The 27646-nt window shown below is 41.5% G+C and overlaps 1 protein-coding gene across 2 annotated transcripts in view; it reads left to right on the top strand.

The window, feature by feature from the left end:
- Positions 1-27646, top strand: part of VPS35L (VPS35 endosomal protein sorting factor like) — a 102435-nt gene that overhangs the window by 51693 nt on the left and 23096 nt on the right. For both annotated transcript variants that reach the window (XM_029054921.1, XM_029054926.2), the window contains exons 18-26: positions 1212-1265; positions 3092-3172; positions 4157-4219; positions 6274-6359; positions 7538-7618; positions 9146-9209; positions 12303-12401; positions 15468-15545; positions 16336-16450. In XM_029054921.1, coding sequence (XP_028910754.1) covers positions 1212-1265; positions 3092-3172; positions 4157-4219; positions 6274-6359; positions 7538-7618; positions 9146-9209; positions 12303-12401; positions 15468-15545; positions 16336-16450 — 721 coding nt within the window. The remainder of the gene's footprint in view (positions 1-1211; positions 1266-3091; positions 3173-4156; positions 4220-6273; positions 6360-7537; positions 7619-9145; positions 9210-12302; positions 12402-15467; positions 15546-16335; positions 16451-27646) is intronic.

Below are 27646 nucleotides of genomic sequence, written 5' to 3'. Positions count from 1 at the left end.
CCTTAGACTCTGAGGCCATGTGGGTTCTGATCCTGGCTCCGCCTCTTGTCTGCTGTGTGACTTTGGGCAAGTCGTTTCACTTCCTCTGTGCCTCATTTACCTCACCTGTAAAATAGGGATGGAAACTGTGAGCCTCATGCAGGACAGGGACTGCATCCAACCCAATTTGGTTGTATCTATCCCAGCGCTTAGTGCAGTGTCAGGCACATAGCGCTTAACAAATACCACAGGTATTATTATTATATGGGACAGGGTCTGACTGACCCGATTATCTTGTATGTACCCCAGTGCTTAGTATAGTGCTTGGCTCATAGTAAACGTTTTACAAATATTTTTATCATCTTCACGCTATGCTATGAGACTGCAAGGATCACTAATTTCACTTAATACAACAGTATAGTTTTGTATAAAGAATTGATTGTGATCAGGCATCATTGTGAAAATCAAGATGTTTTAAGAAACTCTCTTTCAGTGTGCTGCATTGAAACTAGTAGACCCAAAAATACCAATAGCATTCACCACAGAGTGGTGGCAAAAAAGAAGCAGGTGGCCTAGAGGTTAGAGCCCGGGCCTGGGCATCAGAAGGGCCTGGGATCTAATCCCAGCTCCACCACTTTTTTCTGCTGTCTGACCTTAAGCAAGTCCCTTCACTTTGCTGTGCCTCAGTTACCTCATCTGTAAAATGGGGATTAAGAGCAGCATCCCCATGTGAGACTGCATCCAGCCTGATTAGGTTGTATCTATCTCAGCACTTAGTTCAGTAGCTGGGACCTAGTGCTTAACAAATTCCATAAAAAAAGTTAACACATCAGCGTGGTGGGCCACTGATCCTGTTTCTAAAGCAAGTAAGTGGCTTGTAGTTCTTGGCAGGTGATCTTTGGAAATCTGGGAATATCCCAGCTTCATCCACTTCCTAGATAATATAAATAGTTGGGAAAAAAAATCCAAATGCTTGTTTGGCCCAGGTTTGCATAACAGGTGGAATAAATCTCAGAATTTGGCTGGCAAAGCTTACTGAGGGTTTATGAAAATAGCACCATACAAGATTCATTAGCATTGGTCCATATGTTTTCAGTTTTGGTGATTAATTTCACGGGGGCCCCACTTTTCCCTCCAGCACACTGGTGAAACAGTTGATTTTGTTCTTGTACCACTGATTTTACCTAAATCTTGGGAACTGTTTTGAAGAAGGTGCTTGTTTTTCATTGCAGGACTATATTAACTGTGCTGAAGTCTGGGTAGAGTATACTTGCAGACATTTTACGGTATGTGCCATTTTACTGAAGGAAAATGTTTTTCAGACCTAGTATTGAAGGAAATATAGCCATTTTTCATTTAAAGACAATGAATAGGTTAGGGTTCATATATATAAGCATATGTATATGTGCATGTGTGTATTTATGTATAATAAAACACAGAAATGTATATTCACATGTTTGTTTTTTTAAATATTTCCTATCTGCCTTCAAGAGTGGGCATAACAATTATGGAAACTAGAATATCTTTCAAAAAAATGTATTAGAATGGATTTGATGAAAAGTAGAGGTCCCCAGAAGAGGAGTGTTCTGTTCTACTGGGCACATTTTTGGAAATCTAAATAGAAATTCCTAACTAAAGGGCAAGTTTGGAGTTTCTTGATCTGAATGCTTTATGTTTGTTATTGGCAGAAGGACGTATACTTTTCTTAACTGTCAGTGGCTGAGCAATTCTCAACTGAATGGCTGGGAGGCAGATGAGAATCCGTTGGATTTTTATAGACACTGCGTGCAACAGTGTAGGAGATTTTGTCTGTTACAGTACATGGATGTAGTCTCACCTTCAGTATCCTCTTCAAACTGAAGGGACATCTCTCATTCATTCATTCATTTGTATTGAGTGCTTACTGTGTGCAAAGCTCTGTACCAAGCGCTAGCTCTGTACCAAGCGCTTGGAAGAGTACAATATAACAGCAAACAGACACATTCTTGCCCATGATGAGCTCACAGTCTAGAGGGAGAGAGAGGCATTAATATAAATAAATTCTCTTTATTATATATATATAATATATATAATGAAGAGATATACATATCTCTTCATTAATATAAATAAATTCTAATTCTCTTCCCCTCTTCAAATCCCTACTTAAAACTCACCTCCTCCAAGAGGCCTTCCCAGACTGAGGTCCCCCCTTTTTCCCTCTGCTCCCTCTACCCCCTCTTCACCTCTCCGCAGCAAAACCCTCTTCTCCCCCCTTTCCCTCCCCTCCTCCCCCTCTCCCGTCCCACCCCCTCAGCACTGTACTCGTCCGCTCAACTGTATATATCTTTATCACCCTATTTATTTTGTTTATTTTGTTTAATGAGATGTACGTCACCCTGATTCTATTTAGTTGCCATTGTTTTTATGAGATGTTCTTCCCCTTGACTCTATTTATTTCCATTGTTCTTGTCTGCCTGTCTCCCCCGATTAGGTTGTAAGCCCATCAAAGGGCAGGGACTGTATCTGTTGCCGACTTGTACATTCCAAGTGCTTAGTACAGTGCTCTGCACAGAGTAAGCGCTCAATAAATACTATTGAATGAATGAATGAATAAATATTAATGTAAATAAATACTAAATAAAGTACAGCTATATACACATGTGCTGTGGGGATGGGAGGGAGGATGAATGAAGGAGCAAGTAAGAGCATCGCAGAAGAGAGGGAGAGGAGAGGAGGGCATAGTCAGGGAAGGCTTCTTGAAGGAGATGTGCCTTCAATAAGGCTTTGAACTAGGGGAGAGCAATTATCTGTGATATAAGGAGGGAGGGTGTTCCAGGCCAGAGATAGGATGTGGGCAAGAGGTCGGCGGCGAGACAGTCAAAAGAGAGGTACAGTGAGAAGTTTAGCATTAGAAGAAAGAAGTGTGTGGGCCGGGTTGTAGTGGGAGAATAGCGAGGACAGGTAGGAGGGGGCAAGGTGATTAAGTGCCTTATAGCTCTGCTTTTAGCTCTCCTAACATTGAGTAGAATTTTGTTGTGGAGCACCAAGTTGCAATCTAGTGTTCTTGGAAAATAGCAATAAATTGGCATGTGGAATCTGATTTGATTTATAAGTTTATTGTTTTCCTCCCCAGAAACGTGAGGTGAATACTGTTTTAGCGGATGTCATCAAACACATGACGCCAGATCGTGCATTTGAAGATGCATATCCACAGGTAAAGTTTTTCTTCTCTTGACTCAGCTTGATTTTGATAATTTGTTTACTATAAATGAATAGATCTGGGGCTACTCACTGGGCAAGAAGAACGAAGGAGAAAAGTTGGTTTAGAGTTAGATGTCTTCTCGCGATATAGCACACTAGCATTTGATGCCTGAGGGTGACTTTCAATACAGATGCATTTGAGGTTAATATTTTATGAGAAATTTAGAATTTTTGTGCTACTAGTTTCACAGTGTTCTCCTAGGGCTCAAGTACCACACTGCAAATTGGACCCCCTTTCGGGCACTTAGGAGATCAATTGATACATTACTGCTGCAGTCACCTAAGTGGTCTCCTAGGAATTTCAAGGAATAAATGCTCTTCTTTAAACACCCACTTGAAGGATCTAGGCCCCTGGGAAAATCTGGCTCAGTACTCTTTGCTGTGTCTTCCCTGAGCAAACTCAGTGATAGGATGAAACAGCTTCATGTAATTTATGCAAGTAGTAATAAGACTAACAAAATCCGAACTGTTAATCAGTGAACATCACAGGGAAACATTTAAGGGATTTGACACTAGTAGAACCGAGCTAAACATCACTTCTTAGATATTGATCCTGTTATAATTTCATGCCAAGCCAAATTCCAGTGTATTGCCCAAGCCATTGAAGTACCATTTCCCCAACATTAAATAATAAAAGGAGAAAAATAATAAAAAAAACCTCATTTTTTTAATACTCAAAAATTGTTTCCAAGAAATGGTTGCTCGTTGCAGATAAAACTGTGTGCCACCACTGACAGCATGGGGCTTTTAGGGGTGATGCAAACGCAGAAAAAATAAGGATGCTGTTAAAGGAGAGAGAAATCTAGAGGATGTGGGAAAAATATTGATATGTTTTGCTGCTCTTGATGCAGTACATTAGGATGGCTAGTTATGTGGATTGTTGTTTTTTTTTTTTACTTTGAGTTTAATTGCATAAAGTATGTTTGTTGCTTTTTAGCTTCATTCAATAATTAAGAAAGTCATCGCCTACTTCCATGATTTTTCTGTGCTTTTCTCAGTGGTAAGTAAGCATTTTCCAAAATATTTTGATTAGATGTATCATCAACAGCTTAATCTACTTTGGCCAGAACACAGAACAAAGTGTCTCTCTCTCAGTCTCTTTCTCTTTATAATTTGTTTACTATCCCTAGAATTTGTTTATTATCCCTAAGATAATCAGTCTCTAACCTAATTATCTGCCCACCTGGATTATCTTGTGTCTACCCCATTGCTTAGTACAGTGTCTGGCACATAGTAAATGCTTAACAAATTCCATTAAAAAACAACAATGAAAAACTTGGTAAATCCGTTTTATTTATAAAACATTTAACTGTTTTATGCCAAGTTTTACTTGTGTATAATGTATGTGAAATCTCTATTTAACAAGCACTAATAGTGGTGAGAAAACGCCATGCCCCAGCAAATGCTCGCTTTCGTTCTCTCTCTCCCTCTTTCTCTCTAAACTTACCCCTACTCGGAAATACTCTGTGGACATACACAGACCCATACACATACTCACTCGCCTCCCCTCTTTAGGCAGCCAGGGGGAAGGGGCTCTAATTGGGATTGGGCCCGGGGGCAAATATCTTAATTTTTAGTTGCCTCTCGGAGCACATTCCATTGTACTTTGGACCTAGAGAGGGAGATATGGGCTAGAGGAGGGAAAAAACACAAATGATTAATTGAAGGCCTTCCCCACCCAGATGCAGTAGAGGGAGGAGTGGGATCCGAGCAGGGTTATTTTGTTTCCCGTGACACTATTTATCAAGCACTGGGCTGCAATTATTTATTTCAAAATAGAGCAAAAACGCACACAGAGCATCCAAAGGGGAAAGAAACCGCTTTCTTTTCAAATCTATGCAACCAATTTATCTAGAAGGCAACTCAGGCTGTGGCGGTGCTACTTTCCTGTTATTTTCTAGTCGATTTGATGGTATATCTCTTTCCCCTTGTAATGTGATTCTGAATGTAGGGGGTTTTTTACCTGTAATTGGTTATGAATGTCAGTTGCTACATTTCTACCAGTGAACCTCCCTGTTAAGAGTCCCACCCTTTTGAACTTATTGAGGCCAGGCTTTGGCCATTCCACTCCAATTGTTTTTTAGGTAGAAGTCCCATTCAGACCCTTTACCCAGTGCCAGTGTGGCCTAGTGGCAAGAGCATGGACTTGGGAGTCAGAGGGCGTAGGTTCTAATCCCAGCTCCGCCACTTGTCGGCTGTGTGACCTTGGGCAAGTCACTTAACTTTTCTGGGCCTCAGTTACCTAATCTGTAAAATGGGGATTAAGACTGTGAGCCCCACGCAGGACAACCTGATGACCTTGCATCTACCCCAGCGCGTAGAACAGTGCAAAGCACACAGTAAATGTTTAACAAATACCATAATTATTATTATTATTCCTCCTTGAATTTGGTCAGTTCGTAGTTCAGTTGGCGTTCCCAAGCTTGATCAGTCAAACTAATTTCCCCATCTGAAGTGACCCTTGGGTCAGCTAAGTTTCCCCCATTGAATCTGAGAAAAAAATGTATTTTCCTTAAAGTTAAAAATCAACAAAAACCTATCTCCTTTTTCGAAATTGTAACTTCCTTGAGATAAGGTTGAGTGTTGCAGGTATCAGATGAAGTGTCATCCTCAACTTTTCATATAATCATAGGCCTGAAAGGGGATCTTGGAAGGTCATATATTTTATTTTATGGACAGTGAAAGAGGGTCAGACCTAAATCATTTCAGACAGTAGAGCATCCCATCCTATTTTTAAGGATCTCCAGAATCAGGCCATCCATAGCTTCTCACAGTCATAATAATGATAATTATGGTATTAAGAGCTTATTAGTGTACCAGACACTTTACGAAGTGCTGGAGTGGAGTCAAGCCAATTGGGTTGGACACAGTCTCAGTCCCCATTTTACAGATGAGGTAACTGAGACAAAGAGAAGTGAAATGACTTGCTCAAGTCACACAGCAGACAAGCGGCGGAGCCAGGATTAGAACCCATGACCCCATGATTCCCCATGTGCTCTATCCACTACACCATGCTGCTTCTCATGTATATAAACTGCATGTGTTGTGTTTTAGGAGAAATTCCTGCCATTTCTGGATATGTTCCAGAAGGAGAGTGTCCGAGTGGAGGTTTGTAAGTGCATTATGGAAGCTTTTATTAAGTAAGTATTTGCAGTACTCTATTCAAGTAAAAGCTCAGAGAGTCTAGAGGTTAATCTATTGGGAAGAATAAAATTTGGTCGGTTTGCAGTTCACTTGGCATTCCCGAAGTGCTTGAGATGGAAAGCAATAATTGGGGCAAAAGGAAAATATAAATTTAGCCTATTCTTGATGAGCCTTTCTCAGTTGACAGTATTATTTGAGACTGATGGTATTCCTTAGCACTGCAAACTACAGATCTCCATCTTTCTTGCCAAGATTGATAGAATTATAATTTCATTTTCCTTGGGATGGATGTACCTCATGCTTGCTGGTCAGAGTAGTTAACTGCTGTATGTTCTGTTTGAGCTCTTGGCTGTCCTGGGTTGACCCAAGTAGTAATTGAGGAAAGGATCTTATCCCATTAGTCTGCTAGAACTGACAGTCATCTAAAGCTGTGAAAAATTTTAGGAGATAGGAAGGTAAAACCTGCAGGAGTTCATGATTCCGTGCTAGGTAACAAAGAAATAAAGGTTTTTTTTGTTAGTTTTGCTTTCATTTGAATGTACCAGAAGCACAGGTTTTATGTTTTACTTAGCAGATTTCCAGAAATCAGAGATCCTTTTTTAACCCCCGCCAGGCTAGGAAAATTTACAAAGATAATTCTTAAACAACCATTGTTTGAGTTTTAAAATTGTGAGCTCTTTTCTGTTTGAACAATTCTTACTTGAATAAGAATATGGTAGCCATTTGGGGCTTTTCAGAAAAAATATTATTATTGTCATGTAGTTATTTCTGAGCAATGAAGAGGAACTATAGATAGCAAAATCATCGTTTTCTAATTTCCAGATTTATTTCATTAATTTTATTTATCATACTTGTAAAGAGGCTATAAACAGCCACCTACCACGGTACAGTACAAGCTTACCCAAAAACACATCTGTGTGTGCCTTCTGCCAGATTTCAGCAGTGGAGCATTTTTATTTTGCTTTTGAAATTGGGTGAAGATATACAGATATTTTTCACATGTGGAGGCATGAAATGGCTGCATTAAAAAAAATCTCAGGTTCATCCCACAATAGTTCACTGGTTTCTATAGGCTCAGTTGGAATCAATTGCTCGACAGATAAATGAAGAAGTTTAGACTAGTCCTAGGTTCCAATTACATTAGTTATGTATTTAAACAATGTTTGTTTACTAGGCATCAGCAAGAGCCAACAAAAGATCCTGTCATCCTGAATGCCCTTCTGCATGTTTGTAAGACTATGCACGACTCTGTAAAGTAAGAACACCTTCATATGTATAATATGTTATTCAGTCAGTTATTGGTATTTATTGAGTGCTTACCATGTGCAGAGCACTGTACTAAGGTCTTGGGATCAGTAGACACATTCCCTGACCACAATGAGCTTACAGTCTGGAGGAGCTTACATATTCCACATTAGACACTGCTACAGTAATTTCCTGCTTGGACATATTTTCATTATACATTTGAACACTTGGCTCTCCTGTAATGCAGGATATGTGCTCCTGGCAAACTCTGCACAGAGTAAATGCTCAATAAATATGATTGATGGAGGAAAGCTTGATTATGGGTTAGTGGGTCTTGATAGATGTTCTATCACCATTTCTTATACCATCGCAGTGTGTTTTGTCTGGATAGATGCACCTTCTTGGAAGAATATTCTTTACTTCCCAAACTGCTTTTCATCCAAAATGTGTAGTAAAAACACACGTTATGGAAAAGCTAAGTGTACTGTGGATCGTTCTTCCCACAAGAAAAGTCTCTTTTGGGTATGACACAACCAATCCACTTATCCTATTCCTCAAGGGCTTTCCTGTGGGCACTTGAGAGTCTCTTTTAGTTATCCACGTGGTGTTTTATCATTTTGATTGTTAAGAAGTTCTCCCTTGGGTCCAATCAAAATCCATCCTCTCTAATATAAGTACGTTTCTTCTTGTATAACCCTCAGTGGACGTGGAGAGCAACCGGTTAACCTTTCCCCAAAAAACTCCTTCTGGTACTTTTAGGTTTAGTTCTCCTCCATGGCCTGCTCATCTCTAGGATAACCCTCAATTCTTAGAACTTCTCCTTCTGCAACCTATTCTCCATTCCTTTAATCACGTTTGCCATTCTTGGACCACCTCATCGTGGTTTCTCAAGTGTGATGATCCAAACTTGACTCAACAGTCTAATGGGGACTGATCCAAGCACTGTGGTACAGAACAGATGCTTGTATCCTTATATCCCTCTAGACTCTAAGCTCGTCGTAGGCAGGGATCGTGTCTACCAATGCTATTGCATTGTACTTTCCCAAACTTTTAGTACAGTGCTCTGCACGCAATATGTGCTCAATACGTAACATTGATTAATTGATTTCTGTTAATAAGCATCAAGTTTGCATTTGTGTTTAAATTGCTCGGACCCGTCTAACAGTACCTTAAGACATGTGAACTCCATGTGGGACAGGAACTGTTTCTGATCTGATTACCATGTACCTACCTAGAGCAACGCTACATCGATACAATGATTAGACATTTCTTTCCCTTCTTTACAAGATCAAATATTTAGCCATTCCAGTTTTTAATCATGCGTTTAATTGTATTTGTAGAAGGAAAGTTATTTTTAATGGCATTGAGGTTTGAAAGTAGTATGAGAGATTATCTAGCTTCATGTCTAATTTTGTCAGAGATGTTAAACCACAAAATAGAAAATGTTTACATTTTTACTATGTGACTTGAGTACAATTTAGCATTTTAAAAGAAGGAATTGTTTCCAATTTAAAAGATCTGACTGTCTTGATTACAGTGCTCTCACCCTTGAGGATGAAAAACGAATGCTGGCATCTCTCATTAATGGATTTATAAAAATGGTAAGTGCAGATATAACTTTTGTGCTCCTCGAGGGCAGAGATCAGGTACATTATTTCTCTTCTACTCTCCCTAAATGCACTTGACTGATTAGATTTAAAAGGAAATGTTCTGAGGCTATAAAAAGTGATAGAATTGTTTATTCTGATTCAACACCCTAAGACTGGGATCTATTCAGTTTTTCATTTTTGACTTGTAACTCTTGGGATTTATTTCACTTGTTAAACCCCAAAATGAATGTGCATCTAACTACTCCACTGTTCCCTTTCCAGTTGCTGCTTCCCTGCCCCTCCTAGCCACACTCCAGATAGTCCAAAATCCCCTGTGTGACTCTGGATAGCTAGTGCCATACTCTGCACTAAGGAGAAGCAGGGTGGCCTAGTGGACAGAGCATGGGCCTGGAAGTCAGAAGGACCTGGGTTCTAATCCGCGCTCTGCCATTGGTTTACTGTATGACCTTGGGCAAGTCACTTAACTTCTCTGTGGCTAGGTTACCTCATCTGTAAAATGGGGAACAAGACTGTGAGCTCTATGGGGGCATGGACTTGTGTCCAACCTGATTAGCTTGTGTCTCCCAGTGCTTAATGTAATGTCTGGCACATAGTAAGCACTTAAATGCCACAGTTATTATTATTATCTTTAAATTTTATGGTAAAAATTATTTATTCATATTAATGTCTGTCTCCTCCTCTAGACTGTATGTTCATTGTGAACAGGGGAACATGTCTACCAACTCGGTTGAATTATACTACCCCAACCACTTAGTACTGTGTTCTACACACAGTAAGCGCTTAATAAATATGATTGACTGACTGACAGTAAGCAATCAGTAAATACCATTGATGATGACTACTCTGGTAGTGCCTCTGACCAACTATCACTTGGGGATTTGCTCCATAGAACTTCCCTGAACTTCAGGGTAGCCTCTTTCCATCTCCCCTTCTGCTTATTAGTACCTCTGGGCTGGTCGGGGTTGTAAGGCAGTGGTGGTTGGACAATTGGAAAAACAAAATTATGAGGTGATTCCCTTCATGAATTATGTTATTCCCATCCACCAACATGCTTGTCAGAAGGAGATAAAGGAAATAAAGGAAAATGTAAAAATTTAGAAAGGAAAAGTGTAAGAATGAGTAGAAAAGAAAATGTTGAATTTACCTTTGGAGTTAGTTCTATTAACATGCCATTCATATACCCCCCCCAAAAAAAGGGGATGGGGCGGATGTGTGGTTAGCTGAATTTCATTACCCTTCAGGGAATTGGGAAGAAGAGCAGCAGCATTAACAGCTGGAAGGGTTAGTGGGTCAGTTTTTATTGCAAAAGCACATTTGACAAATGGCCCCAAACACCAGAATTTATGTACTATGGAAAAGCCATGACCAGTGTGTAAAATACCTTTATTTCTTTTTGCAGGCCCTTTCTCTTACAACACGTAGAATAATTGTAAAATTCCTTGGTTATAGATTATGCCCCCAACCTTTCATATTAATTATACAGAATTTCACAAACATGAGAGAGAAATACCTAAGGCAGAGTTTAGATAGTCAATAATTTATGACTGAGATACGTGGGTGAGGTTAATTTCAAGCCATACTAAATGAGACTTACAAACAAAAGACTGAACTTTAGTCCAGTGCTTATTTTTAAATGAGTATCCTCAGCTACAAATCTAGAACTTAGTTCTTACTGGTTACCCCTCCATCTTTTAACTTGTAACTAACCTTGGGTTTTAGTGATAATTATCTTACTTGGCTTTCACTGTCACTGTTGTTATCATTAAATTCTATTACTATTTAATCTCTAATAAGTACCCATTAGTGCACTGGATGATATTTAGTGCCAGATGAACAGAACCAGATGCTAAGATGCACTGGGCAAAATCATATTTTGTCCAGTTGTAGTGAAGTCAGTTCATCACTACCATTACCATGATTCAAGATATCCAAAACTTTGAAATCTTGGATCAGCTGCTGGATAACCTGTTATTGATCAGTCACGAATATACAAAACAAGCTCAAAGCAAGTTCTTACAGTCAAATTGGGGCAAAACATTTCCAAACCTTTTGGAAGCAGTGGAAAATGTATCTGTTATATAAATAGCCCCCAAATAGGATTGGGCTGAGAGATGTATGTAGTTGGCCTTCCTCTTTACAGTATGTGTTTCTACTTCTGAAATTCTAAAAATCTCAAACAAATTTGCTCTTCCTTGGGCAAAGCTGGAACTTTTTTGATGCATCCGCAGTGCCATTCCACTGGTCCTGTGATAATAATAATAATAATGGTATTTGTTAAGCACTCACTATGTATCACTATGGGGTAGATACAAGATAGATTGGAAACAGTCCCTCTCCCACATGGGGCTCACAGTCTTAATCTCCATTTGACAGATGAGGTAACTGGGGCACAGAGAAGTTAAGTGACTCACCAAGGTCACACAGCAGACAAGAGGCAGAGCACAGATTAGAACCCAGGTCCTTCTGACACCCAGACCTGTGCTCTATTGAGGAGAGTGCCCCTTGAAGATTTGTGGGAGTTATTTGCTTCCCTCAAACAGACACTCATCCCCTTTCCAGTAGGATCAAACCACTGTGAAAAGAGAGTGCCTTCAAAAGTGGAGTTATTCCTAGCCTTGCCCTCCACATTTGGAGTCTAAACTGCAGTCGCCCCAGAGAGGAGGGGGATAAGTGTCTCTGACTCTAGAGCTAACTTCACCTACTCTTGGGTTGTTAGTGGAGTAAACTAGTGCACTCTTTGGAGTGTTCTACTGTTTTAGAATTTGCACATTGCATATGCTCAAATGATTACTATTTTCATGAATTGCTGAATTGTTTCTCCCCTTTAATAAACAATATTGGAAAGAAAGTCAGAAATGAAATGGGGTAGATCTTTGGACATGTTACTCAAGTGGCATGTTTTTTGAATTTTACAATTATGTGTATTTTTTACTTTTGTTTTCCCAAAAATTGCCCTGTTGGAATAATATGTCAGGTGTGATATTGAAGCAAAATTAGTCAGTCCCTGTCATTTCATCACTGAATGCTTTTAAGTGATCTAGAAATAATATATGTTCCACCTTAATTTTCTTTTTCTGATCCTAGGTTTCATTTGGCCGTGATTTTGAGCAACAGCTGAGTTTTTATGTTGAAGCCAGGTCGATGTTTTGCAATTTGGAACCTGTTCTTGTCCAACTGATTCATGTAAGGGCCAGTTTCAATCAGGACTTTTACATTTTATCACCAGCAATTTGCTACAGCTCTTCCTGTAATTAGAGAAGATGGATTGACTAGGTTTTCAAAGACCTATCCATTAATTGCACACTGTTTTTGTTGCCTCCATTTTCTCTGAAAACATTTGTGTTCTAATTTCCATATACCATAGTGTAAAGAGGTATATGAGGGTTGCACTAAGTGGCTTATAGGGATTGATGAATAAATAATAGACCTTAAGCCCCTTGTTGCTAAAATTCAGAGTGACAATCCCAACAGCTTTCAGCAACTCTCTGAAAAGATTATCAAATATTTCCTTTACTTCTCACATGTAAATTTGAAGAGTGACCTCTTTTGTTGTGGAGGTTACTTCATGTCTTTCCATCTCCTTAATCTCCAATCCAAAGGAAGAAAATAAAAGTGGACAAATGAGAGAAACCAGAAGATTTCTATAGGCATAACCCTGTATGCCCGAATGTGTAACAACTGCATATTTTGATTTGATAGGAGTCATCCTTGTAGATGTCTTTAAGGCTTAGAAATCATCCTTATATGCTCATGCCATACAACTGAATCTGTGGGTTTAAAAATTTTGAACCTTAATATCGCCCACTAGCACTCGGAAATAGAAATCTTTGAAAAGAAGATGGAGTTCATTGAAGCACCCATGATTGTGCTCTACCACATTCATCTTTTTTCAGGTCTTTTCCCAGCTTTTGATACCTTTCACAAGGCTAACCTTTAATGGGGACAAGATATGAGGATAAAAATACCGTCTACTTAACTTCCTTGCCAGAAGAAGGAATAGGAAAAATGGTGCCTCTGCTAGACTCTTAAAGCAGGGATCTTATTGACTCATGGGAGGGCCATCTTGTTGGAGATGCTCTCATTAAAATGTTTGGATGAACCAAAATTACTCTCCAACCAGACATGGTATCAATGCTTCTTTAGTAGAAGAAGCATGTAAGTGGCTTCTGAATGACTTATCTGCGTATTATTATTATTGTATTTGCTAAGTGCTTACTATGTGCTTACTTACTCCTAGAACGAGTCGTCTACAATCGATGCCTAGAATTCCTTAACTCCCATTCTCTCCTAGACCCCCTCCAATCTGGCTTCCGTCCCCTCCACTCTACCGAGACTGCTCTCTCTAAGGTCACCCATGACCTCCTTCTTGCCAAATCCAATGGCTCCTACTCCATTCTGATCCTCCTTGACCTCTCTGCTGCCTTTGACACTGTCGACCATCCCCTCCTCCTCCATACCTTATCTCACCTTGGCTTCACGGACTCTGTCCTCTCCTGGTTCTCCTCTTACCTCTCTGGCCGATCATTCTCGGTCTCCTACGCCGGAGCCTCCTCCCCCTCCCATCCTTTAACTGTTGGAGTTCCTCAAGGGTCAGTTCTTGGCCCTCTTCTGTTCTCCATTTACACTCACTCCCTCGGTGAACTCATCCGCTCTCACGGCCTTGACTACCATCTCTACGCAGATGACACGCAGATCTACATCTCCGCCCCTGTCCTCTCCCCCTCCCTTCAGGCTCGCATCTCCTCCTGCCTCCGGGACGTCTCCACCTGGATGTCGGCCCGCCACCTAAAACTCAACATGAGCAAGACTGAGCTCCTCATCTTCCCTCCCAAACCCTGTCCTCTCCCAGACTTCTCTATCACCGTGGATGGCACGACCATCCTTCCTGTCCCGCAGGCCCGCAATCTCGGTGTCATCCTTGACTCGTCCCTCTCGTTCACCCCACACATCCTATCCGTTACCGAGACCTGCCGGTTTCACCTCTACAATATCGCCAAGATCCACCCTTTCCTCTCCACCCAAACGGCTACCTTACTATTACGGGCTCTCGTTATATCCCGGCTAGACTACTGTGTCAGCCTTCTCTCTGACCTCCCTTCCTCATCTCTCGCCCCGCTCCGGTCTATTCTTCACTCCGCTGCCCGGCTCATCTTCCCGCAGAAACGATCTGGGCATGTCACTCCCCTTCTTAAACAACTCCAGTGGTTGCCTATCGACCTCCGCTCCAAACAAAAACTCCTCACTCTAGGCTTCAAGGCTCTCCATCACCTTGCCCCTTCCTACCTCTCCTCCCTTCTCTCTTTCTACCGCCCACCCCGCACGCTCCGCTCCTCTGCCGCCCACCTCCTCACCGTCCCTCGGTCTCGCCCATCCCGCCGTCGACCCCCGGGTCACGTCCTCCCGCGGTCCCGGAACGCCCTCCCTCCTCACCTCCGCCAAACTGATTCTCTTTCCCTCTTCAAAACCCTACTTAAAAATCACCTCCTCCAAGAGGCGTTCCCAGACTGAGCTCCTCTTCCCCCTCTACTCCCTCTGCCATCCCCCCTTTACCTCTCCGCAGCTAAAGCCTCATTTTCCCCTTTTCCCTCTGCTCCTCCACCTCTCCCTTCCCATCCCCACAGCACCGTACTCGTCCGCTCAACTGTATATATTTTCGTTACCCTATTTATTTTGTTAATGAATTGTACATCGCCTTGATTCTATTTAGTTGCCATTGTTTTTACGAGATGTTCTTCCCCTTGACTGTGTTTATTGCCATTGTTCTTGTCTGTCCGTCTCCCCCGATTAGACCGTAAGCCCGTCAAACGGCAGGGACTGTCTCTATCTGTTGCCGACTTGTTCATCCCAAGCGCTTAGTACAGTGCTCTGCACATAGTAAGCGCTCAATAAATACTATTGAATGAATATGTGCCAGGCACTGTACTAATCCTTGGGGTTGATACAAGCTAATTGAGTTGGACACAGTTCCTGTGCCCCACATGGGGCTCACAGTCTCGATCCCCATTTTTACAGATGAGGTAACTGAGGCACAGAGAAGTGATGTGACTAGCCCAATGTCACACAGCACAAAAGTGGCAGAACTGGGATTGGAACCCTGACCTTCTGACTCCCAAGCTGCTGCTCTATCCACTAGGCCATGCTGCTTCACGGGAAACACATGTTTCCAAAAGCTATAGTTACCTATTTGTTTGACAAAGCTCAAGAGCCAGTTGGGAATTCATACCTATTATTCTAAACTCCTGTCCCCAGAGTGTGAACCAGTTGGCGATGGAAACAAGAAAAGTAATGAAGGGAAACCATTCTAGGAAGACAGCTGCATTTGTTCGGGTAAGTTTCAAAGACATTGATTTTCAGATCTTAGGTTCTCACAGTTGATTAAAACTCTAATCATTAGGGAATTGCATAAATAATAGGAATGTAGCAGGGTATTAGGGTGGCTTTAGTGTTACCTTGCCATTTTTATAGGTTTATCTTTAGAATAATACTTTCTTGATGCTGGTTAAGCATTGCTTCCAGGATAATGTCACAGTGGTAATTTCAATAATATCAATACCTCATCAAATCCATTTTCATGGATTCTAACCTCTCTGAGACTTGTATTTGTCATCTGTGTGATATACTGGGGCTCCCAGGAAACTAACCTCCCATCCTCTCTCAGTTCATTCATTCATTCATTCAATTGTATTTATTAAGCACTTTCTGTGTGCAGAGCACTGAACTAAGTGCTTGGGGAAAGTACAACAATAAATAGCGACAATCCCTGCCCACAATGAGCTTACAGTCTAGAGGTGGGGAGACAGACATCAATACAAATAAATAAAATTACAGATATATACATAAGTGCCGTGGGGCGGGGGGTGGAAGGGGAAAAACAAAGGGAGCAAGTCAGGGTGACACAGAAGGGAGTGGTTGTTGAGGAAAAGAGGGGCTTAGTCTGGAAAGGCCTCTTGGAGGAGAAGTGCCTTTCATTGAGGCTTTGAAGGGGTTGTATGTTGGATTAGATTTTGGGTAGAATTGAAATTTCAATTGTATTAAAAACTGGAAATACCTAGAATGAAGGAATGGGTGAACTAACCTAATTTGACGTGACATGGTAATGACTTCCCCTTTTATTTAGGCTTGTATTGCCTTCTGCTTTATTACCATTCCATCCCTGGTTGGTATCTTCACCCGGCTCAATCTCTACCTGCATTCTGGTCAGGTTGCCTTGGCAAACCAGTGCCTTTCTCAAGGTAAGACTAGTACTTTTTTTCTGTTTGAATTTCTACTGTGTCCCGGAAGGTAAACTCATTCTAGCAGGAGCACACCTTCATCGAGAGCGTGCGAGCAGCTTCTCGGAGATGTTCTTAATCACTCAGCGAACAGTATTTGGGTCCCCCTGTGTAGAGAACGCCCCATTAGGTGTTTTCAAATAGCATGAAATAATGTCAGTTTATATGGACTGGCACATTTCGTCTAAGCCTCTGTGTAAATTAATGCCTGTTAGTGTTCTCCAGAAAGTTTGAGAGGTTATTTGAGAGAACTCCAATCCATACCAAAAGGACCAGCCCATTTCCTCGCTACACGTGGATGTCAAGACTTCCTTTGAAGCCATCCAGAGTACTGGTGATTTAAAAAAAAAACAACAAACTCCAAGAGTAGTAAATAAATGATGTATTTCGAATCAATTTCTAAATAGAAGAAGCTTGGGCTCCCTAAAATGTTTATTTGCCGGTAAGAATCTTAAAAAAAAATCTATCAGACTGGTGCGTTAAGAGTGTCTGTCTGCTCATTTGCCTCAGGCAGTCTAGTGGCGAAGTGTTTATACAGTGGCCAGAGACCAAAGGCCATGATCGACATTGTCTTGTTTTAGAAAGCCACAAGACCACAGAAGTCCTCATAGGTATTGAATCGATTTTAAATTCAGCCACCTGGTTGTGGAGGAGATGCCGGAGGAGCCATCTTCCACACGTGGTCCAAGCCCCATGGACCTTAGGACTGAGTTGTGGTCCTTAAGAGCACATATATTAAGAGGGATTCCCTGCTGGTAACATTCTGATGATCAAAAATTGAAACATCTCCACTGACTTGTCATTGCTTTCGCTGGACAAGGTACCTGGAGAGAGAGTTCCAGGCAGGAGGAAGAGTTTGAGCGAAGGGTTGACAGCAACAGAGATAAGATTGAGGCCACAGTAAGAAGGTTGGCATTGGAAGCAGCATGGCCTAGTGGATAGAGCATGGGCCTGGGAGTCAGAAGGTTATGGGTTCTAATCCCAGCTCCACCACTTGTCTGCTGGGTGATCTTGGGCAAGTCACTTCACTGCTCCGTGCCTCAGTTACATCATCTGTAAAATGGGGATTAAAACTATGAGCCCTCTGTGAGACAAGGACTGTGTCCAACTGGATTTGCTCGTGTCCACCCCAGTGCTTAGTACAGTGCCTGGCACATAGTATGTGGTAAACATATACTATCATTATTATTATTATTAGGCGAACAGGAGGAGGGAAGTTAGGAGTGGGGAACTGATTGGTTAACCTTAAAGCCAATGGCCAGGAGTTTCTGTTTGTTACAGAGATGAGAAGCAATAAGGTCTAGTAGAAAAAGAACGGGACTGGGTTTCAGGTAGCCCAGGTTCCAGTCCTGGTTTTGCCACTTTCCTGCTCTGTAACCTTGGGCAAGTCACTTTATCATCTCTGTGCTTCAGTTTCCTCATCTGTAAAATAAGGAAAAGATTCCTGTTCTTGTCCCTTTCACACTGTGAGAAAGAGTGTGTCTGATCTCATAACCTTGTCTCTCCCTCAGTTAGCACAGAGTTTGGCATAGAGCAAGTGCTTAATAGATACCATCATTTATTAAGCAGGTGAAACAATAGTTCCACTTTTCATATAGAATTAGAATTAATTTAAACTCAAAGCATAAGCACCTTACTTTGACTTTAATGCAAACTATTTTAGATTTATAATCATTAGTTAACATTCCCTTTCTAATCTGAATGCCATTTTGCGTTTCACTCAAAATAATCCATTTAATAAAGTGATTACAAAGGTAGCTGGGGATATAGCAACCAATTTTCCGGTTCATTATTTAGGTACCGTTTTTCTCCAACATTTAAATATTGTGATACCAAACTTTAAAAGCTTATTGAATTTTAAAGCCACCCAGAGTGGTTGGAACGCTAAATAAATAATGCATTCAATTACTAGGAATTTAGAGAGAAAATAAAGCTGCATAGATTGGATTATTCTGCATGAAAAAGTGTGGTGAATTCCAAAGTGGAGCCCTTCATCTTCAACATAATGTCCTTTCCTCCACTCCCCCATTCGCTCAATCATATTTGTTGAGCATTTACTGTAGGCAGAGCACTGAACTAAACTCTTGAGAGAGAACAATGTAACAGAGTAGTAGGTAGACAGGTTCCCTGCCCACAAGGAACTTACAGTCTAGAGGAAGAGACAGATATTAATATAAATAAATTATTAAATTACAGATTACTTTTAAACAGACCTCAAAACCTGAAACAGCAGCTTTCGGATCATTCTAGGTTTAGGTGATGTGGGCCCCAGAAACTGAGGAAGCTGTTAAGTTTTGCGCATGTGTTTTTTTAACATGGTCATTGCCTTCAAGCAAAAATGGCCATTTTTTTTTAGTTTACAATATTTAGCTGCATAATTTACATAATTTTGCAGTTTTAAATAAAATGTAACTGTGGACCGTACTATAATTTATGCAAACCTGCCTTAAGGGCATTTCACACTAAAGGAAGCACACAGGCTTGTAAAGCCCAGCTTCCGTTATGCTGGACAAGAATCAACCAGTTACATTCATGGAGCTCTTCATAGAGCACTATCCTAACCACTAGTAATCACTTGGAGATTACTTCCTGGCAACGTTTGCTGAAGCAGCCTGTTTATTGTTATGCTGTACTCTCCTAAGGGCTTAGTTCAGTGCTTTGCACACAGTAAGCGCTCAATAAATACTATTGAATGAATGAAGAAACAACCTAGGCTGAGAATACCTCCCAGAACCTGGGTTCTGTTCTCATGTTAGAGTTCAGTTACTCAAGAAAGCCCCCATGGAGCAAAACTCTCAGTACTTCTCGTAGCAGTTACCCCCATAAGCCCATTTACTTATATCATTATTATTATTAATAATAATAATGATATTTTTTAAGCGCTGTGTGCCAGGCACTGAGCTACATGCAGTGTTGTATACAAGCAAATCAGGTTAGACACAGTCCCTGTCCCATGTGGGGCTCACAGTCCAATCCCCTAGAGATGAGGTGACTAAGGCACGGAGTAGTGAAGTGTCTTGCCCAAGGCCACACAGCAGATAAGTGGCAGAGCCAGGATTAGAATCCATGACCTTCTGACTCCCAAGCCTGTGCTCTATCCAGTAAGCAATGTTGCTTCTGCAGCCATAGTCCCTGGAGCATTCTCCTCACTGCGTTTGGCATCTCGCTGAACATTGCCAAGGCCCTGGGATTAGAGACCTCCCCCAACTAGGCCATCATTTCCTCTTCTCCCACTCCCTCTGCTTCGCCTTTGCACATGGATTTGCATCCTTTATGTACTCCTCCCTCAGCCCAACAGCACTTATGTTCATATCCATAATTTATTTGTATTGCTGCCTATCACCCCCTCTAGACTGTAAGCTCATTGTGGGCAGGGAACACATTTAGCAGCTCTATTATACTGTACTCTCCTGTGCTCTGCACACAGTAAGCACTCAGTAAATACGATTAATTGACTGATTGATTTTGCCTATGGAGTTTTCATTTTTGGAGCAGACAAGCCGTGGTTTCTTCTGTTGTCTGAAGATTTTGGTTAGTCTCCTGGTAGAGCCCTAAGAAACAGTAGTGAAACTAGGGTTAAGCAGGCCCTGAATCAAGAATTTGTAGGTCAAGATTCTGTACCATTTCTTCTTGGTTGATCCAAGAGAGTTGATCCATGAGATCTCTCATCTCACCTCCCGAGGTTCTTTCCCTTCTTTCCTTTCTCCAATACACTTTAATGTTGGTATTTGTTAAGCGCTTACTATGTGCAGAGCACTGTTCTAAGCATTTTGGTCTATAGTACTAAGGTACTCGCCCTGCCTCTTATCTACATTTCTTTATATTCCATTATACACCTATCCTATCTGTAATTCATTTCTGCGTTGTCTCCCCTGCTAGGTTGTAAGATCCTGGAGGGCAGGGTCAGTGCCTACTGTTAGACTCTCTTAAATGCTTAGTACAATAAAATGCACAAAAGTGCTCAATAAATACTACTGAATAAGGGATAATTTCTAGGGTTAATGAGAAAGAGGGAAGCAAAGAAATATTCAGCATGATAGTTATTAAAAAGACCCTATTTGTGAAGTCCCATTGTGGGAATGGTGAAAGTGTCATTGGTTAATTGGGATGAAAACCTGAATCAAACTCTGAAGGATCTGCTGAAAACAGGTGGATATGTGACTGTGAGAACTGGGCTAGATGACTAGGTACCGGAGTTTGCCTAATCATTGATAAATACAAGAAAATCGCCTTAAAGCTTGCCTTCCTTTTGTCAGTGTCCTATTAGCAGAGTGTTGTATTGTTCAAATAGGTTATTTGCTGAATCCACAGATAAGCCTGTCTGGGAAGCTGACTAAGGTTTAGAGTGTCAGCCCAAAAGTTAGGTTTCTTTTGTTTAGACCTGGTTCTATGTACAGAATCGGAGCGGTGGGATTTAGAACTAAAGGGGCTGTCCTGCCAAAGTCCATAAGCAGGGGGAGGAAAAGAATTGCAGAGGTAGTTAATGGGATGTCTGAAACTTGCCTATCAGTAGCTAAAATTTTTTTTAAAGCAATCTGATCTAAGTTCTTGCTTTATTTTGTCCGTCTCATGAAATAATCCCTTTGCTTTTGCTCAGTGGAAGTTCCCTTGTTTATATTCCACATTGGCCTTCAGTGGGATCTGGATCCTCTGCTTTTTCCAGTTATTTCATTTTCAGTTCTTCTCCCAGAAAAACCTTCAGGAGATAACCAAGAAGGGAGCACAGGGTTGTCCTGCTCCAGCTGCTCTGTCTGCAGGCCATTCTGCTTCTCAAGTACCACAATTATTATTATTAAAATCAAATCTGCAGGAGGCCTTCCCTGCCTAATCTCACATCTTCCCACTGTATTCGCCCCACAGTTACCACTTCCCCACTTCCCTGTCACCCGTGTACTTGTGTCCACACCCCAATCAATCAGTGATATTGAAAACTTACTATCACGGTATTCGTAAAGCACTTACTATGTGCCAGGCACTGTTTTAAGTGCTGGGGTTACAAGGTAATCAGGTTGGACACAGTCCCTGTCCCAAATGAGGCTCACAGTCTTAATCTCCATTTTGGAGATGAGGTAAACTGAAGCATAGAGAAGTGAAGTGACTGGCCCAAGGTCACACAGCAGACCATATCCTCTGACTGCCAAGCCCATGCTCTTTCCACTAGACTGTGCTGCTTCCCCGTGGTCAGAGTTCTGTGCTAAGTGCTTGGGAAAGTACAATATAAAAGAGATGGATGCAATCCCTACCCACACGTACCTTATAGTTTTTAGGGGGGGGACCGGTATTACCCTCTTTTCCCCAACAGAATTTATGTCCATATCTTTAAATAATAATAATAATATTAACAATATTTGTTAAGCACTTACTATGTGCCAAGCAGTGTTCTAAGCACTGGGGTAGATACAAGGTAATCAGGTTGTCCCACGTGGGGCTTACAGTCTTAATCCCCATTTTACAGATGACACAGTAACTGAGTTATGGTAACTGAGGCACAGAGAAGTTAAGGGACTTGCCCAAAATGACACAGCTGATAAGTGGTGGAGCGGGATCAGAACCCACAACCTCTGACTCCCGAGCCCAGGCTGTTTCCACTAAGCTATTTATTTTGGTGTCTGTCTCCCCCACTGGCCTGTAACCTCCTTAAGGGCAGGAAATAGTGTCTGTTAACTCAGTTGTATCCTCCCAAATGCTTTCTGTTGTTCTGTGCACAGGGTAAGTGCTCAATAAATACTATAAATTGTTAGGAGAGTTTAAACAGCACAATGAATAGAAGAGTCTGGGCTGAGACTCTTTAGAGGTCCTTTCCTGTCCTTTGTGTTAATGATTCTGCTGGGCGATACTTTGCCATCAGCACAGATCTCATGGCATTTTATTTGGAAATGGGATAAGGTGAACAATAATTCATGGGACTGAATCATCCAGTACTTTCCCACATTGCGAGTGCCAAAAATAAGAAAAAAAATGAGGACTAAATCCTTCCCAGACATGCTTCTTTTTTAAAGCAAAATAAGACTAAAATGTTGCACATTGTCCTCTGTTCAGACTTAATAGTTATTGTTGAAGAGTTGTCGTTTTCAAATATTCATTTGTCACTGTGGAAATCATTTTGTTTTGCAATGAAAAATGGGCATCCTGGACCTTAATGATAAACATTTAATATGTTATAAATAGGTGTCAATGGAATTGCTTTCAGAATTTGGGGAGTTGACCCATGATTTAATCTCTTAAGAACTGTGAAACCTTGGGAATAATACATTCTTTTCATGGAGCAATCCAGAGTTTCAGGGTATAAATGCAATTTCTTTAAGGGACTGAACAGCGAGAAAATTGTCGATGGTTTATCTTTGTTCCTAATTCTTAAGACCTTAATTTGTAACATAAAGCAGCTCCCTGCATTCCAAAATGAATATGGTAGATATGAATGCATGCTGTACTTGATAGAGAATGCATTTTCCATAGGAGAGAAAGTGGTATTTGGGCTCTTAAATTCATTCATTTGATCATATTCATTGAGTGCTTACTGTGTGCAAAGCACTGTACTAAGAGTATAATATAACAAGAAAGAGACCCATTCCTGCCCACGAGACAAGCTTACAACTGCTGGAAAATTCATTAAGTGCTCTACTCTATTAGAAGTGCAATGACACCCACCCCATCTCCTTCCAAGAGAGAAGCATCTTATAATATAATTCATTCATTCAGTCGTATTTATTGAGTGCTTACTGTGTGCAGAGCACTGTACTAAGCACTTGGAATGTACAATTCAGCAACAGAGACAATCCCTGCTCTTGAATAGCCTATGGTTGAACTTCAAGAATGTCTCATCTAAAGAAAGAACAGTCTAATTAGTACCAGGGACACTCAGCTTCTGTGATTATGGGAGGCAGAGAGGGCATATATCATTGAAACAGACGAATAATTCACAAGCTTCATTTTAGCCAGAAATTTTGCTTCTTCCTTGTCAGATCTTTTTCCCAGAGCCCCACCAAGCCCATCATCATCTGGTTCCTTCCTCTTTCATCCCCCTACCGACATTCTACGTAAGGCAAAAATGAGCGTGAAATAAAGCCAAAATGCAGAGAAACACAGAGAAGCACATATTTTAGGCTAATTCACATCTCTGACTAGTGGGTATCTTCTTAATATGTAAAATGCTAAATAGTAAGGAAATGGCTCCCTTCTGAAAAATGAAAGAAAAAAATCAAAATATGTGGCAGTAATATCTGTTTAGAAGCCCAAATCTGACAAAGTTTCCCCTGTCAATCTATTACCGATTCATGAAGCAAGAATATGAGCATGTGTTCACATTTGAGGAAATTAAACAGAAAAGCAGTGTTGCCTAGTGGAAAGAGTACAGGCCTGGGAGTCAGAGGACCTGGGTTTTAATCCTGACTGCCACTTCTCTGTTATTTAACCTTAGGCAAGTAATGCAGAGCACGGGTATGGAAGTTAGAAGGACCTGGGTTCTAATTTCAGATCTGCCACTTGCCTGCTGTGTGAACTAGGGCAAGTCACTTCACCTCTCTGTGACTCATATCTCTAAAATGGGTATTTAGACTGTGAGCCCCATGTGGGACATGGACTGTGTCCAACCTAATTAACTTACATCTACCCCAGCGCTTAGTGCAGTGCTTGGCTCCTAGTAAGCACTTAATACCAATTAGTTGAAAAAGCAAGAATATATTAATATATATTCAGGAAAATAAAACAGTGATGCAGTAAATAATTGTGATCTGTTAGCGTTCAAGAATTCTCTCTTCCTGTAGTTTGAATGCAGGCTCTTTAGGCTATTGCATACTACTGGCCGAGCAGCAAACAATTGACAAAGTTTGGAGACAAAAGGTTTCTGAGGCCTCACACTCAGAATGATAATGTTTTTGTGGGCTGTTGGCATCTTGTTAAATTGCGGCTCTTTAATCTTTCCCCGCCTGGGTTTTTATTTTTCATTTGTTTCAGCTGGGCATCTGTTGGCCGTCTTTGCGTGAAGGTGGTGTTCTGCATTGTAATGACTGCCCTTGTCTCCGATGAAGATTTAGAGGAGAGTGCTGCCTGGGCAAAGGGGCTACCTTTCATTCATTCATTCAGTCGTATTTATTGAGCGCTTACTGTGTGCAGAGCACTGTACTAAGCATTTGGAATGTACAGTTGGGCAACAGACAGAGACAATCCCTGCCCAACAACGGGCTCATAGTCTAAAAGGGGGAGACAGCAAAACCAGCTAGCTCCCATAGTTGAATGAAGTAGGCTGGGGGGCATCCTGGGCCCACAAGGCTTAACTGTTGCCCAAGAGGGCTCTGTCATTTGGATTCCTTTTGACAAGCAGCCCCTCTTACCCGCCCCCCACTCCTCCCCCAGCCACTGATCCCCCTCTATCTTCCAGAGCTATTGTTTCTGTGTGGAGGCTGTAGCCCATAGGAAGAGATGCTTCAAGAAGAGAGGACCCTGGCTAAGGGATATAGGGTCAGGGCTCCTGTAATAATAGTAAGAATGGTATTGGTTAAGCACTTACTACATGCCAGGCATTGTACTTAGCACTAGGATGGATACAAGCAAATTGAGTTGGAGACAGTCCCTGTCCCACATGGGGCTCATAGTCTCAATCCCCATTTTACAGATGAGATAACTGAGGTACAGAGAAGCGAAGTGACTTATCTGAGGTCACACAGCAAAACAAGTGGCAGAGCTGGGATTAGAACCCCGGACCTTCTGACGCCCAGGCTCTGTCCAGTACACTGGGTTGCCTCTTCTGGTTTGGATTGCCCTAGATTTGAATGATTTAAGCCCAGAAAGAAAAAATGCCTTCAGTTACTCTTTCAGACCAAGATCTCCGTCTCCCTTTGTTATTTGAGGTGTATGAAACCTGGGGATATTTTTGGCCTGATTTGTCAACGTAATTTGCTTCGGACAGGCTTGTCGTTTTCCGGGAGACCCCAGGCCAAAGTGTGTAGAATGGTCAGCAGGAGGGGAGTCAGGGTATGGAATAGGAACAGAGTCCATTCATTCCTTAGAGAAGCAGCGTGGCTCAGTGGAAAGAGCACGGGCTTTGGAGTCAGAGGTCATGGGTTCTAATCCCGGCTCTGCCACTTGTCAGCTGTGTGACTGTGGGCAAGTCACTTCACTTCTCTGTGCCTCAGTTCCCTCATCTGTAAAATGGGGATTGACTGTGAGCCCCACGTGGGACAACCTGATTCCCCTGTGTCTACCCCAGTGCTTAGAACAGTGCTCTGCACATAGTAAGCGCTTAACAAATACCAACATTATTATTATTATTATTAATGCCTCTCACTGTCAGACTCCTCAAGGGATCTCTGTAGTTCTCTCCCCGGGCAGCAGGGCAGGGAGGAAACCGAGGGGAGTAATTTACTTTTTATAGCCCCATAAAAGACAAGAACATTCTTTTTGGTCAGGTGCTAAGAAGCAGATTGTAAATAAGACCCAACTCCACGAAGGACATTTCTGTGTAAACAAATACTGATGTGCCCCTTGCTGGAGTATGGCAAGAAATTTACCCTCTCTTAAACAGAGTCTAATGTTCGTTCAGAAGAGGGGCTGAAAAAATGATATGGTCGGACGATTAATAAGTAGAACTTTTATTGATTTCATTTTGCCTATTTTAAGAGAGCGGATTTAAATCTACATTTTTGAACACTTAGTGTCTTGACCTTTAACAAATGTCTTCTTTTAGCTGCCTCTTTTGGAATGAGAGATTGTGAGTGTAATTTGGAGGACAATAAATGCTCACAGAGGCTGCTACGTTTGTTCCATTAATGAGGCATCATAATAGAGACATTCTTCCAGGCACTTAGTAATGAATAAATAAATAGAATAAATAAATAAATGGCCTTTCAAGACGTTCTGGACAAATTTTAATTCCTGCTGTGAAAATATGCATACACTGTTTCATTGTATACTCCATGTTTAAGTTGTGAAACCATTTTATCAACAACCTGGGGCAGCGGGATTTCAGACAGAACTGCAGCGGGCAATCGTACAAAAAGACAAACACAAAAGCAGGAGTGAAATTCTGGATTATGACCCCGGTAGCATGATGTAATGCCTGTGTTCAACCCTTTCATCGCCATTACCTCTTACTCATAGTGTTTTAGGATGGTTGCCATTTTCAGAGCTGATGCCTTTCATTTCAGACACAAATAAATAAGAAAAAGCAGCTTAAGTGCTTGTATCCATGGAGTACCAGTTAACAAGGAAAGGGCATATTCTAGAGATGTGAAGGTAGTATGTGTCTGTTTATCATTATGTTTGTACTCTCCCAAGCACTTAGTACAGTGCTCTGCACAGTAAGCGCTCAATAAATACGATTAAGTGATCGAATGAAAGAACCAAAAGATTTAGTGACAGCCTGAATATGTGGGTTGAGTGAGAGAGATGAGTCGGATAACACCAAGGTTAAAGACTTGTTGATCAGGGAGAAGGGTGGTGGTGTTTACAGTGATAGGAATGTTAGGAGGAGGAGAGGGTTTGGGTGGGAAGATGAGGAGTTCTATTTGGATGTGTTAAGTTCGAAGTGTTGGTGGGACTTCCGAGAAGAGATGACCCGAAGGCCGGCAGAAATGCGAGACTGCAGAGGAGGAGAAAGGTCAGTCCTAGAGAGATAGATTTGCAAATTTCTGCCTAGAGATGGTAGTTGAAGCCAGGGGGGTTAATGATTTCTCCAAGGGAGTGGGTGTAGATGGGACCCAGAACTGAGCCTTAAAGCGCCCTTAGAGTTAGAGAGGGGTAGGCAGAGGAGGAGCCAGTGGAAGAGACTCAGAAGGAGCCGTTAGAGAGCTAGGAGGAGAACCAGGAGGACACGGTGTCCGAGTGCTTAGTACAGTGCTCTGCACAAAGTAAGCACTCAAAAAATACCATCGACTGTTTCATATTGTTATTTTGAAAGTCATCCGTGCTGGAGCAAAGTCATGCTGTCTCTATGGATTAGGAGTAACAGAAATCAAGGCATCAGTGGATAGATGGGAGAGTTCAAAACTCAGTCAGAGGCATTTGGTCAACAGGAGGTGCTGCTGTGATGGCTGTTTTGTGAGTAGAGAGGGCAGAGAGAGGATGCGGGATTTGGATGATGAATCAGAATCAGAAGGCTCTGTTTTGAACTCAGTTCTTCTCCGAGAAAGGAAGAACGGAAAGATTCGCGTGCAGTTTTGT

Source organism: Ornithorhynchus anatinus, chromosome 2, assembly GCF_004115215.2.
Source record: "Ornithorhynchus anatinus isolate Pmale09 chromosome 2, mOrnAna1.pri.v4, whole genome shotgun sequence".
Classification (NCBI taxonomy): Eukaryota; Metazoa; Chordata; class Mammalia; order Monotremata; family Ornithorhynchidae; genus Ornithorhynchus; species Ornithorhynchus anatinus.
Note: the sequence above shows the minus strand (reverse complement) of the source record. Positions and strands in the feature narration are given on the sequence as shown.